Below are 17846 nucleotides of genomic sequence, written 5' to 3' on the forward strand. Positions count from 1 at the left end.
AGACACCTGGTAGCAGTGGGGTGCATCCAGCTGGGCAGGGGACACTGGGTTGTGCAGGGAACAACTGTTTGTAAGCAGACTTGGTGATGAAGTGCGGACTTCTGGTTGCAATGCCTTGTGGCCGCCAGGCGAGCAGTGCTGCACTCTGACCCCACGCGCTGTGCAGGGCTGTGTGTCTGCAGTCAGATAACGCTGTGCATGGCGCTGTGCTGTGCCTGGAGCCACCTTAACAGCGGGCGGGAGGGAACTGGGAGCACGGGACCACGTGCAGCCCCAGGCACAGCTCCAGCCCAACATGGCCCTGCGGCACGCGCTGCAGCTGGTGGGAGCCGTGGGGCGGCGCGGGTGCTGCAGCCAGGTGCGTTGGGACGGGGGCTGTGAGGGGTCTCCTCACATGCTGACCCGACCATGCTCTGACCAGCCCCCCTCCCGCAGCCCCCGCTGCCCCCCGTCCTGCTGCAGGCCCTGCGCTCTGTGGCGGGGGAGCCCAACGTTTCGGTGGTGGAGGCGGTGCGGCAGCAGCACGGGCACGATGAGTCCATGCACAGGTGGGGCTGGGGGCTGCTCCGTGGGGCTGCGCTGTGCCATGGGGCCTGCGATGAGCGCTGTGCTCTGCACCAGGTGTGCGCCGCCCGACGCCGTGGTGTGGCCCCAAAACGTGGAGCAGCTGCAGGAGATGGTGGCCCTGTGCCACCAGCACCGCGTGCCCATGGTGCCCTTTGGCACCGGCACCGGCCTGGAGGGCGGCGTCAACGCCGTGCAGGTATGCGGCCCCCAGCCCCCATAACATCCCCCACCACCCGCTGCTGCCCGTAACATGCTGTGCTGTGCCAGGGCGGCGTCTGCTTCAACCTGAGCCACATGGCTGCCATCTCGGAGCTGAGCGTTGAGGACTTCTCGGTGGCGGTGGAGCCTGGCGTCACCCGCAAGGCCCTCAATGCACATCTTCGTGGCAGTGGGCTCTGGTTCCCCGTCGGTACTGGGGGTGCTGGGCAGCGTGGGGTGACACTCATGGGGTGACACTGGTGGGGTGATACTCAGGGCCAGGCTGAGGGATTTGGGGCACTGGGAGCACTGGGAATGCTGGGTGCAATGGGATGGTGGGGAGAACTGGGAGTGCTGCAGTTGTCCATGTGGCCAAGGGTGTGGGGAGCACTGGGTGTACTGGGATGCCATGGGGACTGTGGTACTGGGAGCACTGGGAGGGCTGGGGATGGCTGCAGAGAACTTGGAGTACTGGGAGCACCGGGGCTGCCTCTGTGGCCGAGGGTGCTGGGGGCACTGGGGTGTCCAGGGAGAACTTGGAATACTGGGAGCATTGGGATATTCCATAGGGCCAGGGATGCTGGGAGCACTGGGGTGGATGGAGGTTCCATGGGGCCGCGGGTACCAGGAGACAAGGCGTTCTGGCAGGGCTGGGCAGTTCTGGGCTGGGTAGGGGTGCTCCCAGAGCTGGGTGATGTGGGGAATGCTTGGTGCAGTATAGACAGGCGTGGGGTGGGGTTCCCAAGGGCTGGGGGTGGTGGGGTCCCAGGGGTGCCACGTGCTGGTGGTGCTGCTGACCCCTGGGCACACCGGGTCCCCACTGCAGACCCTGGGGCGGACGCGTCGCTGTGTGGCATGGCGGCCACGGGTGCATCAGGCACCAACGCTGTGCGCTATGGAACCATGCGGCCCAATGTGCTCAACCTGCGTGTGGTGCTGCCGGACGGCAGCCTGCTGCACACCGCCGGGCCCGGCCGCAGCGCCAGGTATGGGGTGATGGAATGGGGCCATGGGCCGAGCTGCACGGCACCCGCTCAGCTCTCTCTGCACAGGAAGAGCGCGGCTGGCTACGACCTGACCTCCCTGTTCGTGGGATCTGAGGGCACCCTGGGCTTCCTGACGCAGGCGACGCTGCGCCTGCACCCCCTGCCTGAGGCTGTGGTCTGTGCTGCCTGCACCTTCCCCAGCGTGCGGGATGCTGTGGGCTGCACCGTGCAGGTGCTGCAGGCGGCCGTACCTGTGGCACGCATTGGTGGGTGCTGCTGGGAAGGGGGGGGTAGGATGGGGATGGTAAATGGATGGGAAGGAGTGTGGAGAAGGGATGGGGATGAAGACAGGGATTGAGGAACACCTCAGCAGTGTTCCCAGCTGTCTCGTCCCAGCAGAGCTCCTGGATGAGGTGATGGCAGGCGCCTGCAGCCGCTACAGCCAGCTGGAGCTGCCGGAGGTGGCCATGCTGTTCCTGGAGCTGCACGGCTCCCAGCGCAGCCTGGCAGAGCAGCAGCAGCAGGCAGGTAGGGACAGGGAGGGGGAACGGGGGGGATCCGGGCTGGGGAGGACTGCCCGTGGTGGGGGCACAATGGGGTCCTGGTGCAGGATGGTGGCTGGCAGCTGCCGTGGTCCCTGCCACTCTGGCACCATCTCCCACCATCACAGAGGAGCTGGTGCAGCTGCACGGTGGCTCTGTCCTGTCCTGGGCGCAGGCACCGGAGGAACGTGAGCAGCTCTGGGCTGCACGGCACAGTGCCTGGTTTGCTGCCCTGGCCCTGCGGCCTGGCTGCCAGGTGAGGTCTGGCAGCACTGCATCCCCTCCTTGTCCCCATCCCTGTGCCCGTTCCCAGCACCATGCCCTGCTCTGCCCACCCAGGGCTACTCCACTGACGTCTGCGTGCCCATCTCCCGCCTGCCCGATGTTGTGCTGGACACCCAGCGGGACCTGCGGGACTCCGGCCTCACCGGTGAGCGACACCACCACCACCCTGTGCTGGGCACTGTGCCCTCAGCCCCGCTCACCCCCATCCCCGCAGGCCCCATGGTGGGACACGTGGGTGATGGTAACTTCCACTGCATCCTCGTCTTCCACGCCGACGACCCGGATGAAGCGCAGCGCGTGCACGACTTCACTGAGCGCCTGGGGAGGTGGGGCTGCAGTGCTGGGTGGGCGTGGGGCTCCCGGGATGGCCCCAACAATGACAGCCTTAAATTGTCCCTGTCCTCAGGCGGGCGCTGGCTGCAGGTGGCACCTGCACCGGGGAGCACGGTGTGGGGCTGGGCAAGCGGGCGCTGCTGCGCGAGGAGCGGGGTGCTGCGGGGCTGGCGGCCATGCGCCGCATCAAGGATGCGCTGGACCCCCTCCATCTGATGAACCCCGGCAAGGTGCTGTGAGCACCCCGACCTACAGCAAGGCATGGAGCACCCACCCACCCTCCCACTTCTTTTTGGAGACCTGGGGGGGGCTCTGGTACCCCCTCAGCGGCCCCCCGCTTCACCAAGAACGCCAGTGAAATAAAATAACAGTGAATATTTTATTGAACATTGTTTTAATACCATATCAAAACACCTTGACTAATGAAGGAAGCTCCCCCAAGCTCTGAACTCGTTTCCCCCCCAATCCCCCCCTTTTTTTATATATATAAATACAGAAACGTTTCGTGCGGGGGCACGGCCACCGCCAGGGGAGGTCTCACCAACGACAACGTGCCCGCTGCGCCACGAGGGGACTGGAACGGGGGTGCGGCCATAAAACAGGGAGCCCTCACCTGCCGGCCGCTGGCGAGGCCCAAGGAGGACCCGCAGGTCCCCTCCCCAAAAGGTTTGATGGGAACAAGGGGAGGTTTTGGCAACGGCGGGGGGAGGAGGAGGGATGCTGCGGCTGTCCAGTCTCTGAGTGGTTATAGCTGAGTTAAAGAGTGACCAGTCTGTAAACATCACCGGGGCAGGGAAGCTCAAATTGAAATACACGCCAGTCAACACGAAGCTTCATTTAATATCTCGGTTGTTTTGTTTTTTTTTTTCCTTGGTTATTTTTTCTTTTTGTTTCTTTTTTTTTCTTTTTTTCCTTTTTTTTTCTCATTGTAAACACTTGAAAGACAAACCCCGCTAAGGGGCAGAGCAGCGGCCCCGCTCCCGGCGTGGGGCAGAGTCCCCATCACGCGCTGCTGGGGCCGGGCTGGAGATCTCCAAAAGGGAGATGAGAGAGAGGAGGAAATTCCTGTGTAGTCAGTGCAAAAACCGAGCGCAGCCTGCGGGCGCCAGGCAAGCCCGGTGACAAGTTGCCACGTGCTCCGTTTGGCCGCTGTCCCCAACAGCGCCGCTCCACGCGGGGAGAAAAGCCAAACATCATGGCAGCGTTGGGCCGAGAAAAGCCAAACATCATGGCAGCGTTGGGCCGAGGACGGCGGATCCCTCGGCACTGGATCCCTCCTTGTGGCTGCAGGGAGAGCTGGTGGCTCTGCTCTTCTCACTCCGTCTCTCCTGGCTGTCCCACAGTTTGGTGTTGTGGTCGGTCGGTTGTTTTGTGGGGTTTTGTTTTGTTTTTCCTAATCTTTGAATTAAAAAAAAAACACCCAAAAAACAACAACAACAAAAAAAAACACCCCCCAAAAACCAGACGGAAAATAAAAATACTGAAATAAAATACAAGATTCGCCCTTGTCCCAAGTGGGTTCAAGTTTCTGGTTGGTTGGATCTTTTCTTGAGTTTTCGCTGTCTGTGAGGAATTGAACATCAGCCCAAAAGTCCAGGCGGGTGGGAGGGACGGGGAGAGGAGGTACAGCAGGTAGCAAGGTGCCCTGCCGAGAGACGAGGCCACATCAGCACTGCGTGCACAGCAGCGTGTCCGGCTCACACACCTGGAGTCCTCCTCGCCTCCCACTCCCCACCCCGCCATGGACTCACCTTAGAGAGAAGTCAGCAAGCACGCCCAACAGGTCAGTCAGAAGGATGCTCTGGGCAAGATCTGTTCACTTCAAACCAGGAATCTATACAGCTGCAGGGAGGACAGTGGGTCAGCGCCACGCCATGCCAAGCCCTGCCACCCAGCCACCACAGCTTCCTGTGCCTGCCTACCTCTTGTGATAGATGCAGAGGCAGGGCAGCCTGGCTATCGTGTCCCCCTGCAGCAGCTCCTCCAGGCAGATCACGCACTCGCCAGCGTCCTTGGTCAGCACGTCATCTAGAGGGGAGGAGGGCACCGGTGAGACATGGGCGTTGTGTCCTTGCCCAGGGAGAGGCTCATCCCCATGTTCCCCACTGAGCTGGGCTTTGCTCCACCTGCCCTCACCCCTGCAGGGCAGGATACGGCCCTGCTGGGCACAGCACACCTTGGTGAGCAATGTAGGTCTGTGCTACGAAGGGTCCCAAGGAAAAGCAAGCGGGACAGCGAGCAGCTGGAGCGCAGCCCTCTTGGCACACTGCAACCTGCACCTCCTGCCTGCTCACAGTGTCCCGGTGCCGGCAGGACGCCGTGCCCCCCCCCAGCCCTTACCGTTATAGGAGAGGCGAGGTTTGCTCAGACACATGATAAAGTGCATTTCCATCTCATCAGAAGCCACGGATTTGGAGCAAATGGGGCACTTGAAACCTGGAAGGAGAGCGGAGAGAAGAGCTCCTGAGCCGGGGGGGGAGGAAGGAGAGCCCAACCATGTCGCAGGGAGCACAGAGGGTCCCCCACCTGCATGGTGCCACTGCCCCCACGCTGCACCTGCCGGCTGCACGCTCATCCTGCGCCGGGTGCTCCGCAGAGCAGGCACAGGGACAGCCACCCAGCCGGCGTGACACTCGTCCCCCAGCCCTGTGCAGAGGGCAGGGGAGCCAGCCAGGGTGCAGCACACGTGGCCCCAGCTGCTCCCAGGCGTTAAAGGGCGAGGAGCACACAGCACCCAGGGATGTGTCCCCCCCCACCATGACAGCCAGCTCTGTCCACCCAGGAGGTGCCTGAAGCCGTTCCACATCCCAAAGGCCCCCAGCACCACCCCGAGCTCTACCAGGTCCTCTGGGCTCTAGTTTCAACCAGTGTGGCTCACCCCTCTCCCCCATCACTCTCTAAGCCCACTCCAGCCCTGTCCCCTTTCTCTGCTCACTAAAAGCAGCTACAAGCCATTTGTGAAGCACATTAACCTGATGGTTTTGCACCCTTCCAGCTCCTCAGAGTCACTTCCTAACACGGGGCTCCAGCTCAGCACCCTGTGGGCACTCTGCCTTGCAGCACACACATGCTGCTGTGAGCAACATGGGCATGACCGGGAGCAGAACCCCAACATAGCCGCAGGTTCCCAGGGCTCCTGCACTCCATGCTCAGCCCTGAGCTTGAGCAGATGTAGCCCAGGGCATGCAGCCGTTGCCGTGGGTTTTCACCAGAATGCCGAGCAATCCCTGCCTGCAGAGATGGAGAGGGTAACATAAGGACCCAGCTTCTAAAAGCAGATCAGGTTTGACTGCAGTGCCGCTTAAGAGCTTTTTTCATATATATGCAAAGCCTGTTCGGGAAAGAAAGAGAATGTACACAAATGAGGATGAATTGAGTTCTTGTTTGCCACCGAGCAGATGGGGCTGGGGGGTTTTGGGGTCCTTGGAATGGAGGGAGCTGAGAAGGGCAGAGAACTGCCCCGCATTTGAGCACTCACTAGTGGTAACCAGGGCTGCACCCCACTCCCCAAAGGATCCCAGGCTGGAGCTGGATGGGCCCATCACAATCTGCCGTCTCATCACCAGCCTAAATTTACCCCTGACCAATTCAAATCTCGTGGCAGCAGCACCCGTTGGCTTAAATAGCATTTTTTCCTCTCCTGAGTGTTTACCCTGCTGGTATATTTATAGCAAGGGCTCAGATAGCCTCCCAGCCTGCTCCCTGTGTGGGACGCACTCCTGTCCCTGGCTGAACTGGGCACTGCCAGCCCCGTCCCTCCTGCACCAGCCCCATCGTCAGCCGTGACGTCCCATGTTCTGGGCAGCTCCGCTCAGCAGCTCCTGAACTGGAGTGAGCTGCCAGGAAGGGCCACGTCTCCATCAGACCTCGTTTCCTCCAGCACTAGTGCTGGTAAAACTGCGGTCCCCCCTTTTGTTCCATGCTGATGTGCTATTTTCAACGGCTGCTCCAGATCCAGCAGCACCCTCTGAGACACGCGAGGAGGGCAAAGAGAGGCACACAGCCCTCCCACTGTGACCCCACTGCAAGGACACGGGGTGCCGCACAAATGTAGGGCATCACCCTAGGGAGAGGCCCCCGAGTGGTGCAGAGCTGGGCCAAGGACTTTCCTAGCTCTACATTTTATGAGATGGGGGGGAAAACAACATAAAAAGCATCATGAAAAGGCATGAATCCCCCCCGTCTGGAGCAGAGCAAGGAGCACAATTAGGCTGCAGGGTGGGGGCTGCGCTGCACCCCAGCTGTCTGCACAAATGCTTGGCATGGTGAGAGCAGCTGGCAGAGGCGATGCTGCTGGGGGTCCCTGAGGTGGACAGCTGGCCCCAAACGTGGGTGAGGGGCACCGCGAGGGGCTGGGCTGCAGACACAGCGACCCATAGGGGAAGGGCTTCACCCCACTGCTAGGTGAGATTTTGGGGAGCAGGTGGATGCAGCCATTTCTGTGTGGGTCACTGCGCTGCAGCATCCACCTGCATTCCAGGCACTGAGATGGATGCTGGGGCTCGGAGCTGGCCCCCGTGCAGGGCCCTGCTTTTTACTGCCTTCCCCAAAACCTCCCTTAATTAATCCTGCTGAAGCCGCCAGCCCAAGCAACACAGGAGATAACGTTCAGACAGCTGCTCATGGAAAATTCAGCTCCTTCCCTCCCTCCTCCTATAGCCCTTCCCGTCCTCCTCCCACACACCTCAAAAAAGAGAAGGAGGGGAAGGGCTCAGCTATTCCTCCCACCATGATGCTCAGGGAAGGCCCCTGTGATGCAGGATGGGCTCTCAGTGACAACCCTGGCCTGGACGGCACGGGACCCCATGCACCCCATCAGCACGGGCTCTGAGGACAAGGCATCCTGGCAGGAGGCATTGAGGAAGACAAGGGCTTTCCAGGGCTGTGAAGCATGCGTTGCTGGGTGACCTCATCTCTCTGATGGCTCGCTCTAGAAACCATGAGCAAGCAGCACTCGTGGCCCTCCAGGGGCTGCTGCCCTCAGAGTATTTTTAGGAAGGTTACATGGTTAATTTTAGAGACCCAAGCAGAGCAGAGCTGGGAACCTCTGAAGCCTCCAGCAGGTCCTAAAAGCACTGAAAAAGCCCCATGGTTAACACTGATGGGGTCAAAAGCACCACTACATCAAAGTGAGCTGCCCCGCACCAGGTGAGGATGTGGCCAGGTAGGAGAAATGAGAGAACTATTGGAACTATTGGATCCCACTGGAGATGTGACACCTCCCAGCCTCTGGCCTTCAGGCTGGTGTGTAACACCCGGTGGCCACAGCTTCCCAAGTGACATGGGAACAGCCAAAGAGCTGAAAAGCACCCTTGGTTCAGCTCCTGCCTAACAAGTGAATGACAAAACCACTTTGATAGGAGGCCAAAGAAGCTCCTGATTCAGTGTGCACCCAGCACAGCCCTGCAGGACACGGGGTGCCATGTGCCCACACTGCCATGGAGGTGTGGATGGCAGCACGGGGTGCACGCAAGGAGAGACACGTAGGCAGGAAGGAGCCGAGCACTCCGGCCTTGTTCCTAAGGCCACATAGGCATCCTTCCTCCTGATTCATAGCTGCAGGGAGGTGCAGAAAGCCACAAGGGCAGGGCCAGGGTGGGAAGGAAGCATCCCACCTTCCTGGGGGGCGGAGGCAGCGCACACAGAAGCCCTTCTGTGGCCGCAATCACACTTGCCAAACACAGGTCCTGATGTCACAGGTGGTATCTCCCTCCTGCTCCCTCCAGCATGTGCTGGGAACTGCAGCCCGCAGGTCCCCCTGGCAGCCCTGTGCTAGCACAGGAACACCCCCAGTGCAGGGAATGGGCTGCCTAAGGAATAGCACACAGCTAATTTTAGCATTCCCCAGAATGGCAACGCGAAGCAGAGGAGTCCTGCATCCAAAGGGCCAGTTCGTGAGACTGCCTTTTGCCTCCAGAATATTTCACACGCGAAGGAGATGGGCTGCCTGTGAGCACCACCAGCAAGGCACCACCTTGGGAGGCAGCCATGGGCTCAAGCTGCCATGCAGCACCCAGGACACCACTTCTGTGTCCCATGGAACGCTCCCCCACAGCACCTGAGGCACAAGAGCAGCTCCACCTCCCCCCAGATGCGAATTTAAGCCACATGGATAGGGACAGCCTTCCCTCATCCTCCCAGTTACAGCTGTACAGAGGCCTGCGATGGATGGTCTGAATGGTGGATCTCATTCCTCTGCAGCACTTCGGATAAAAAGCAACTCCATCACCAGCAGAGCCAGGCTCCCAAATGAACTGCTCCATCACAAGAAACACAGGCTTTCCCTCAATAGCCTTCCCCAAAAACCCACCCCCAAAGCCCTCCCATACCAGGCTCTAATGTAATTCTCTAGGCTTTAAGCCCACAGAACTGCCAGAAACACACAGCCGTGGGACTTCCTCACTGCCTCCCAGCCCCCACGCATCAAACCTGAGCCCCCAGAGAGCTGCTCCCTGCTCCCCACCAACCTGTGGGGACCAAAACTCATCCAAACCAACCCCGGGCAAATGGCTGCTACCAGCTGAGTGCTCGGGGTTGCATGGGGGGAGGTACCAGACCCCAGGGAGAGGGGCAGGCTGGAGGCACAGGCAGAAGCCCTTACAAATCCCCTGCTGCCGCGTTCCTCCTCGTGCCTTGCAGGCAGCTGGGACTCTAAAAATACCACTGTTGTCAAGTCGGCCTTCCTGCCAGGGATAGAAATGGTGCTGAGCCGCTTCGGTTCAATTCCTTGTGCTGCGGAGCCTTGGCAGGGCCCAGCCCAGTTCTACTGCTCTGCCTGGTAGGGGGATAGTCCCTCTGTTACCAGCACGGCGTCAGCAGGCTGGACGGGAAGCTCAGCCCTTGGAAATTCCTGCTAAAATCGGCAGAAGGGTCAATCTTTCCACTGCTCCCCTGCAAGGCTGCGGCTCAGAGCACGTGGTCTCACTCCTCTGCTGTGAGCAAGAGGCCCACAGCGGCATGCGCAGGCTGGAACTCCCCCTCTGCTCCTGCCCCACAGCCACCCCAACAGCACCAGGGGCAGGAAGGGAAGGGGCAGCGATCCAGCCCCGAGCACCAGCCCCTGTAGAAGCCTCAGCAGGCGACACCACCTCTCAGATTTTCTCCCAGCCCAGGGCTGAAATGCAGCGAGAGAAACGCTCCCCTCCCCGCAGGCAGGAAACGCGGGTGGCCGGTCTCTGCCCACGGAAACGCCGCGCAGCAGCACGTGGAGAGGCCCCATGCACACAGCTTCCTGCAGCTGCAGCTCCACGGGGCTTCCGCAGCGCACAGGGCCTCCTCGGGTGCTGCCTGCAGCAGGCACGATCCTTCCAGCACAGCAGCAGGGCGAGGTGCACTCTGCAGACACACAGCAGCACTGGGTGCCTCGGCGCAGGGAGCTCATTCAGATGATGAGTTGTGCTGTCTGATTTGGCGTCCAGCAGATCATATCAGAAAGGAGAATACTTGTTTTTTGCTCCTCCCCAAATGGTTTTTCTCCAACATTTAACAGCACCCTCCTGTGATTCTCAGAGCTCTGCTGGCCAACCCCAGGCCCACTCCTCTCCTAGAGATGTCTACGTTAATTTATCGGCACCCTAATAGTGTATTAATGACTAAGAAGCCTGTACGGTTGTTTGCTGGAACAAACATACCAGCAAAACAACCAGCACGGAACAAAGTTATGCCACAGGCCAGGAAGACGATCCTGGCTGGAAGTGGGTCAACCCAGGAGCACGAGAGCATCACTCTGGAGCACATACACAGAGCAGGGAGGGCATGCAGCTCTCCTGCTCTGGTTTACATGCAGGGTTAGAGGGGAACGAACCCAGCCAAGCCTGCTAGCAGTATGGTAAGCAGCGCCTGGGCACAGCAGCCAAGGGACTCCACAGGGCGCTCATTGTGGAGCTGGGGGATAACAACCACTGCCGGCTGCTCACGCACCATGCCAACAGTGACACACTTATCTTCATCTCCAGGCTGCTAGTGTGCATTAAAGACATGCCTGAATTTCCTGCCTTCTGCTTTCCGGGCTTCTTTCTTCCAGCAGAGCTGTCCCGTCCCCAGTGCTCCTCTGCTGAATACTGCTGGCCTGGGGGGCTGTCAGGACTGCTCCTGTACTGCTTCTCCCACAGACACCAGCACCAACAGGCAGACAGTCTGAGGAGCACCTCCTCTGGAAATTTCCACTGGCAAAACCATGTTTGCCACAGCAGGTTTCTGCAGATGTGAGGGGCAGCACACATGATGCTCACTTCTTGAGGAGATGGTGGCAGGAAAGCCATAGCTGAGCACAGCCTCCCTCCAGCAGCTCACTGATGAGCGAGCTACAACAAAGCTTTCCTTTGTTGATGTAGAAAGCCCCTGAGCTAGGGTCACTGAGCACTGGTGAGACAACCACAGGTGTGCCCCATGCCAGGACATCCATCCATCCACCTTCAGCTCTTCCTCCAGCAGGGGAGTCCTTTCCCCAGGGCTGAATCCAGCACTGCTTAACACTTCTTTTCATAGCTGCAGGCCTGCCCAGCAAAGGATGCAAAGCAGCTGGAAGGCAACATCCCACCGAGCAGAGGAGACCTCACCTCCTTGCTGCTCCCAACATCCAGGACATAGTTTGTTGGTGTGCCACCCCTGATGGCACTGCACAGAAACGTGAGCCAGGCCCTTCTTAGGGTTCACTGGCTGACAGTGAGATATGGATTTGCTGGAGCTTCAAACACTCAAGAACTTTGGGCAATGAGAAGGACTTCCATACAAACTTTAAGCTACTTACAGCCTTTGCAAACTCCCTGAGATCCTCTGATGAAGCTGAGTAACAAGAGCAGTACTAAGAGAACAACATAACCCAGGAGACACGTAGTGTTGAGCCGCATGTCTCTTTTTTCTGCATTCTTCCTCCCAGTGTGGGCTCTGCCAAGGTCTCCCCATCACAAAGCTGCAGGGGCAGGGTGGTCAGGAACCAAGAGAGAGCTCCAAAGCTGCACAAGCTGCTTTGCCATCTCCCAACAGCGTAAGGTACAAAAGCCCACACAGACACAGAAAGCCCAGAGCAGTTTCAGGTGGAAATGGAGCAGCTCACTTGAATGGTAGACACACCTAGGGAAATCCTCATCAGGAAATGGGATCCGCTCACCCAGGGAGGTGCAGTCACTACAGAGAGGGGGACAGAGGGACACAGACCCAGCAGCACAGCTAAGGAGAGCAAGGAGGTGCCAAGTCCACCCATTCATCCACTATTGCAAGCACTGTGCTGCAGCAACAGCGCCTTACCCCCAGTAGCTTCTTGTTGTTCTGCTGAGATACAAAGGATGCACTTCCCCCAAAGCGCTGGAAGAACAAGCCCAAGAGGGAGCCTTCCCCATGTGCTGACACAGGCAGCACCCAGGTCTGCAGCCCTGTTACCCCCTCCCTGTGCAGAGGCAAAAGGCAGCAGGACCAGGAGCTGCTCTCCAGACCCGTACCATGGAATGGGCTGTGCAGACACTCCCCAGGCACATGTCCTCCTGCTTCAGCTTGCCATACCCATGGGGCTCTTCATCCCTGCCCTCAAGACATCCTTTGGATTGAGCAGGGAGAGTCACGCGCAGCAACATCAAAGCTCCTCTCCATTTACCGGCACGCTGCTGCTTAAGCACTTTCTGGGGCTGATGGAATGGAGCAGGTCGATGAAGAAAGGAGCGCATGCCGCCAGCCTGCCCTGCTGCAAGCATGGAAGGTTTGTTAACATTCCTGCCATCCTAAGCTGGCCTCCTTCCCCTCTCCATACCATCTCCAGATGATCCATTAACCTCTTACACTAAGCACAAGAGCACAGAAGCTTCATAAACCCCAAGTTTTCCAACAAGAAGTTGTTAGCATCCTTTTGCTATTAATTAGCAAAAGGGAAGAAACACCACCAGGAGAGGCTTTGGCACGGACCAAACTGCTCTCACTGCCACCTGTGCACGCTTCAGTGCAGCTCAAACACTCTCAGAGGGCCCCAAAAGAGGCACCACGGCTCTCACAGCAGCTCCTACCGCCTGCACTGTGATTCTCCAAGGGCAGTGGGCTCCACTGAGCAGCATCGCACCAATTCACATCAGCGGATGCAAACAGCTCACTCCATTTTGCAGTCAGCTTATTCTCACAATCAGCTTTTTGCCTCTTGGCATTGCAGTTTGAGAAGTACCACCGAAATGTCATCGCCTGTGAGCAACCACCTCTACACACAGCTCTGTTATGAGGCGTTCCTGCAGTGCAGCCTCCATATAGCAGCACAAGGCTCACCAAAAGCTTGGCTAGAGGGAACAGAGCCCCTCTCCTCATTCACAATACCCAAAGGATGCTGCACAGCAGCACAAGGTCACAGTAGTGGGAAGTCTGCTCAGCGCTCAGGCCCTGCTGCATGCTGTCAGCTCCTCTGGATCAACAGGGCCTGGGGCATCGTGCTCCACACAGCTCTGAGAAAGGCAGCCCCCAGAGCCTGGGCAAGGGGAAAAAGCCCAAGATGGACGTAGGAAAACAGGCCCCACGATCCTTGCTTGGCACTTGGCTCGTTCACCAGTTCAGCTTCAGGCCTTCCTGAAAATGAGGCACTGTCCCAAGACATATTATGAAATTCCCAGACCACGTCATGTGTCGAGAACACTTGAAAAGGCAGTAAAGGGAGAGAAATCCCACACTGTTCCAGGAAACGCGAGGAGACATCCCTGAAATGACTTCCCTCCAGCCAGGAGGGAGGGGAGGACCTCCCACCCTGCTCACTGTGCCCAGCCAGAAGTGGGTCAGTGACACAGCCCTGCTGCTCACACACAGCTCTTCCCAGGCACCACAGTCCAAGCCCCGGGGGTTAGTGGGGGCAATCCCAGCCCTCCCTCAGCCCCACACGTTTCCTGTGGGAGCACCCAGCTTCTCCCCAGCCCCATGAGGCAGGTTGTTCCTCCTCTGCTTCCTCATCTGTATCACAACAGTGCCAACTGGCTGGAACAAGGAAACCCGCTCCAGCCTCTCCCTGGCCCTTTACCATGTGAAACAAAGGACAAACATTCCTACATCTTATTTTGGAGTGCCTTGTCCCAGTACCTGAGGCACAAGAACTGCTGTCCCTCCCTGACATCCCTACACACAGTTCCAAAAGCAGCATGAGGAGCTGCAGCCAGTCTTCAAGAGCCAGGGCTCGAGCCCCAGCATCCTCACACCAACCTCAAGGCTGTTTACCCCTTCAAGCCCTGGGCAGATGGCATATCCCTAGGGCCAGAACATCTCCCCTGCAGTAAACCTCCTCCTCCCACCACTCATTCCTGCCTTGACCTTGACACAACTGCACAGTACCAACCCCAATCCCAGGAGCAGAGGGGGAATCATTTAGGGTTGAGCAAAGCAGGGCAGCACCCCTTCCCATATTCTTTACTGGGCAGCTGGGTCACAAGTGGGGAAGCTGGGGACAACCAGGAGCTAAGAGAAGTGAGAAAAAGGGGCCAAGGGAAAGTGGGAGAAGGCTGGGGTTGGGGGGAACGAGGGGAAGGGGACAGGGGAAAATGGGGGGAAGGGGAGACTGGTGGGAGCCAGGGGAATGGGCCAAGAGGAAATGGAGAAAGCTGAGGCTTTGGGGAACCAGAAGATGGGGAGAAGAAGAAGGAGAAACTGAGAAAATTGGGGGCATCAGGGGAAGATGTGAGGAAAAAATGGGGGAAACCAGAGCTAGGTGGAGCAAGGGAAGGAGGGAACTGGGGTTAGCAGGAAATGGGGGACGCCAAGGCTGGGGGGAACTGGGGAGAATAGGTTTGGGAGGGAATAGGGAGAAGACAGGGGAGAGGGCTAGGGGAAAATGGGGGAAGCTGGGGATAAAGGGAAGCAGCAGCTGGAGGGAGAGAGAGGAAGTGGAGAACAAGAGGAAGCCAGAGCTGTAGGGAACCGGGGAAAGGAGGAGACGAGGGCTGCGGGAAAATTGGGGCTAATGGGAAACGGGGCAAGACAGAGCCGGGGGGATCCGGGGCAGGTGGGAACCTGCATAAGGGGCAGAGCGATACGAGGGAAAGGGGGAGCCGGGAAGAATCGAGGGCTGGCGGGGGAAGGGGCCGCGGCTCCGGCACTCACCGCTGTGCGAGCTGAACCAGCGCGGCGCGATGTGCAGGGGCAGCGCATCGGCCAGCGAGGCCCGGGCGCCCAGGTAGAGCATCCCGTCTCTATGGTGACCGCCTCCCGTCTCCTGGTAACCGTTGCCATGGGCGTACGTGGAGTCTGTCCCCGGCCCTCCGCCGCCCGGGGCCCGCTCGGCCTCCCCCGCCGCTCGGCCGTACAGCCCGAAGGGGACGGCTCCGGCGGCCGCGGGGTCCATGCCCATGCCGGCCACCGAGCTGACGGAGCGGCTGCGCAGCCCCATGGCGCCGCCGCCGCCCGCCCGGTAATGGCCGAAGGGGGGCGGCCCCCCCGGCGGCGGCACGGCGCTGTCATCCGTCGACACCCCCGGGAAAGGGCCCCGCGAGCGGGCGGCCGTGCTCTGCTTGCCCCCCATGGGCAGCGCGGGGCCGGAGGGAGCCGAGCCGCAGCGCCCCCCCCCCCCCGCCAAGGGGAACGGGGCCCGCGCCGGGCGGCGAGAGGAGGCGGAAGGAAGCGGGGGAAGGGACGGGGAGGGGAAAGGGGACGGGGGCGGGGGGGGGGAGGGCGAGGGGAGCTACGGGCGAAAACCCATCCCCGCCCCGGGCATCCTTCCCCCCCGCCGGGCCCGTCGAGACCGCCGAAGCCGGGGGGGGCCGAGACGAAGGGCGGGGGGCTCCCTCGTGCCGGGCGATCAGCTGCGGCCCATGGGGGCGGCGGGCGGAGCCGGTCCCGCGGGGCTCAGCGGCTGCGGGGCTGCGCCGGGCCCGGCCTCGCTGCCGGCCGCCGCCTGGTGCTGGAGCCGCGCGGAGACAATGGCTGCCGGCTGCACGCATGCTCCCGCCCCCAGCACGGCCCCCCCCGCCATTAACCCCTGCGCTGCTGCCGCCCAACATCGCGGAGCGGCACCGGGACCTCGGGCCGCTCCCGCACGGGGCCGTAGGGTCCCGCACGGCCGTCATCTCCGTTCACACGGTAACAAGGCCCAGCCGCCTCGCGCGGCGCTGCCCGCAGCCCTGTACTGGCCGTGCCGCACAGCGCGGCCTACACGCGGAGCGACGCCGCATCCCGCGGGGCCGGGCCGGGCTGAGGCGCGGAGCGGGGCGCTCCGTGACTACAAATCCCAGCGGCACCCGCGCCACGCGGCCCCGCCCCGCAGGGCCCGGCGTCGGGGCGTTGCTGGGGCGGCTTAAGATGGCGGCGCGCTGGAGCAGCGAGAATGTGGTGGTGGAGTTCCGCGACGCCCAGGTCGGGCCCTGAGGAGCGCGGCGAGCTCCAGCCGGGCCGCAGGGCCGGACCTCGTGGTCCGCATATGGCGGCTGTGGGGCTGGAGCCGGGCTGAAGGGCTGCGGGAGCGGGGGTGCTGAGGAGGGCCCGGTCTGGGCCTGCTGGCTGTGCCCCGCTCCGAGAACGCAGTGAGGGCTGTGAGCTGGGTGCTGAGATAGTGAACGTCCTCGTGGGATTCGCGGTGCCGTCGGTTCACGGGGAAACGCGTTAATTCACGAGGCGATTTATTTCCAGCGTTGATTCTAAACTTGTTTGTTTCACCCATCTCTGTTGGCAGGCCCCTTAGGAGACATTCGCGTGTCCCTCACCCCTCTCTTCATTTCTCCTCTGAGACCGTCGCAGCTTATTTGCTGGGTACAGCGCAGTCAGCAGGAATAGCAGGTTAGGGTTGAGATAGCAGAGGGTTCAGCTCTTGCTTTGAGATTGCTGCTTGTAGCAGAGCTCCCTTCTGTGCTCTGTTAGAAACTGTATTATGTACTCTCTTAGTAAGGTATTTTGTTGTGGCATTGCCGTTTCTCTCACAGATCTGAGTCTGGTGGCAGAGCCCAGGAAACCCAGAAAGCAATAAATAGGTCTGCAGTTCATCCTTGCATCCTAGATCAGTGTTAGCTCTGTGCTCACCATTCCCAGCCAGGCCCCTGCATCCTGTACCCAGCCTACAGTTGTAGGCTGTAAGTACCAGCTTGACATTGGTTTTGCTTTCCTCCTGGATGAAATGTGTAAAGCTGTCCTGCCTCTTGGTGAGGATTTACTCACAGGAAGCTGAGATATGAATGTACTTACTCCCAGACAGGAGATTCAAATTACATTTGGCTCAGGAGATATGTGCCTCATGGTTTGATTGCTTATTCATTATGAGTTGCATGTGGGAGCAGAGTGGGGAGGAACAGGTGTTTGAACCCTCTGCAGCAGTTGCTGTGGTGCTGGTGCCTACCTTAGTGATAGGACAAGGGGGAATGGTTTTAAACTGAGACAGGGGAGGTTTTGGTTAGGTTAGGGGAGGAAGTTTTTCACCCAGGGGGTGGTGACGCACTGGAACAGGCTGACCCACCTGTGCTCTCATGTGAAACCAGAGAGTTGCAGTATCCAGGGCTGCTCGGCTGCTGGTTTCAGGATGAACTTATTTACACATTTGGATTTCAGTGTTTGTTGGTTTTTTTTTCCCAGAAGTTTGCAGATAGGAAACCTGAGCCTGAGAAATAGAAACAGCCCAGCTATTGCCTCCTGTACAGACCTAGAGCTCTGCCTGGTGGCCATGCTGTCTCCAACATCCCTACCACACAACAGACACAACTCCAGAGAGTCAAAGGTGTGATATATATGCAAGAAGTGACCTTTATTTTTCCATGCCAGAGTGTTTTGTGAAAACTACAGCACCCAACCAGCAACACTTCTGGCTGAAAGTGGTAGAGTAGCTTGGGGCCAGTGTTGGCCACAGGTGACATCTTTCTTTACAAACTTACAGAGGCAGTAGTTGATGTTTTTCTGATGTGTGACATGCAGGCTCTCCTCAGGCTGTCTGTGCTATTAGCAGGAGCGTATAGCTTACCACATCCAGCTGCAAACCACGCGTAGCAATTCAGTGAGAAGTGAAGTC

General features: G+C 59.5%; 3 protein-coding genes across 14 annotated transcripts in view; 2 read left to right on the plus strand and 1 right to left on the minus strand.

Moving 5' to 3' along the window:
• Positions 1–221: 221 nt before the first annotated feature.
• Positions 222–3298, plus strand: LDHD (lactate dehydrogenase D). 5 transcript variants are annotated; one of them, XM_015873613.3, is made up of 11 exons: positions 222–358; positions 436–548; positions 622–763; positions 835–976; positions 1592–1751; positions 1818–2017; positions 2148–2279; positions 2422–2549; positions 2633–2723; positions 2793–2904; positions 2985–3298. In XM_015873613.3, the coding sequence occupies exons 1-11, from the start codon at positions 296–298 to the stop codon at positions 3148–3150; spliced, it is 1449 nt and encodes a 482-aa protein (XP_015729099.1). In that variant the 5' UTR covers positions 222–295; the 3' UTR covers positions 3151–3298. The 5 variants fall into 5 exon arrangements, with proteins under 5 accessions (XP_015729099.1, XP_015729101.1, XP_085407801.1 ...); XM_015873615.3 differs by having other exon boundaries at positions 2151–2279; XM_085551675.1 differs by having other exon boundaries at positions 1592–2017; positions 2151–2279.
• Positions 3272–15382, minus strand: ZNRF1 (zinc and ring finger 1). The gene is made up of 5 exons (XM_015873618.3): positions 14963–15382; positions 5252–5347; positions 4834–4939; positions 4663–4753; positions 3272–4556 (listed from the first exon to the last, which is right to left on the minus strand). The coding sequence occupies exons 1-4, from the start codon at positions 15378–15380 to the stop codon at positions 4696–4698; spliced, it is 678 nt and encodes a 225-aa protein (XP_015729104.1). The 5' UTR covers positions 15381–15382; the 3' UTR covers positions 3272–4556; positions 4663–4695.
• A 761-nt stretch (positions 15383–16143) lies between these two features.
• The window catches only part of WDR59 (WD repeat domain 59), a 46483-nt gene continuing 44780 nt past the window's right edge, over positions 16144–17846 (plus strand). For 4 of the 8 annotated variants that reach the window (XR_014947723.1, XM_015873603.3, XM_015873604.3 and 1 more), the window contains exon 1: positions 16144–16210. Coding sequence is in view for 3 of the 8 variants with exons in the window: in XM_015873603.3 (XP_015729089.2) it covers positions 16157–16210 (54 nt within the window). In the remaining 5 variants the exon portion in view is untranslated. Of the gene's footprint in view, positions 16211–16526; positions 16631–17241; positions 17559–17846 lie in introns of those variants that run through there. The other 4 variants (XM_032447120.2, XM_085551665.1, XM_085551666.1 and 1 more) reach the window with 2 other exon arrangements.

This window comes from Coturnix japonica, chromosome 6 (genome assembly GCF_054131305.1).
Source record: "Coturnix japonica strain WE chromosome 6, WE-NBRP24, whole genome shotgun sequence".
NCBI classification, from domain to species: Eukaryota; Metazoa; Chordata; class Aves; order Galliformes; family Phasianidae; genus Coturnix; species Coturnix japonica.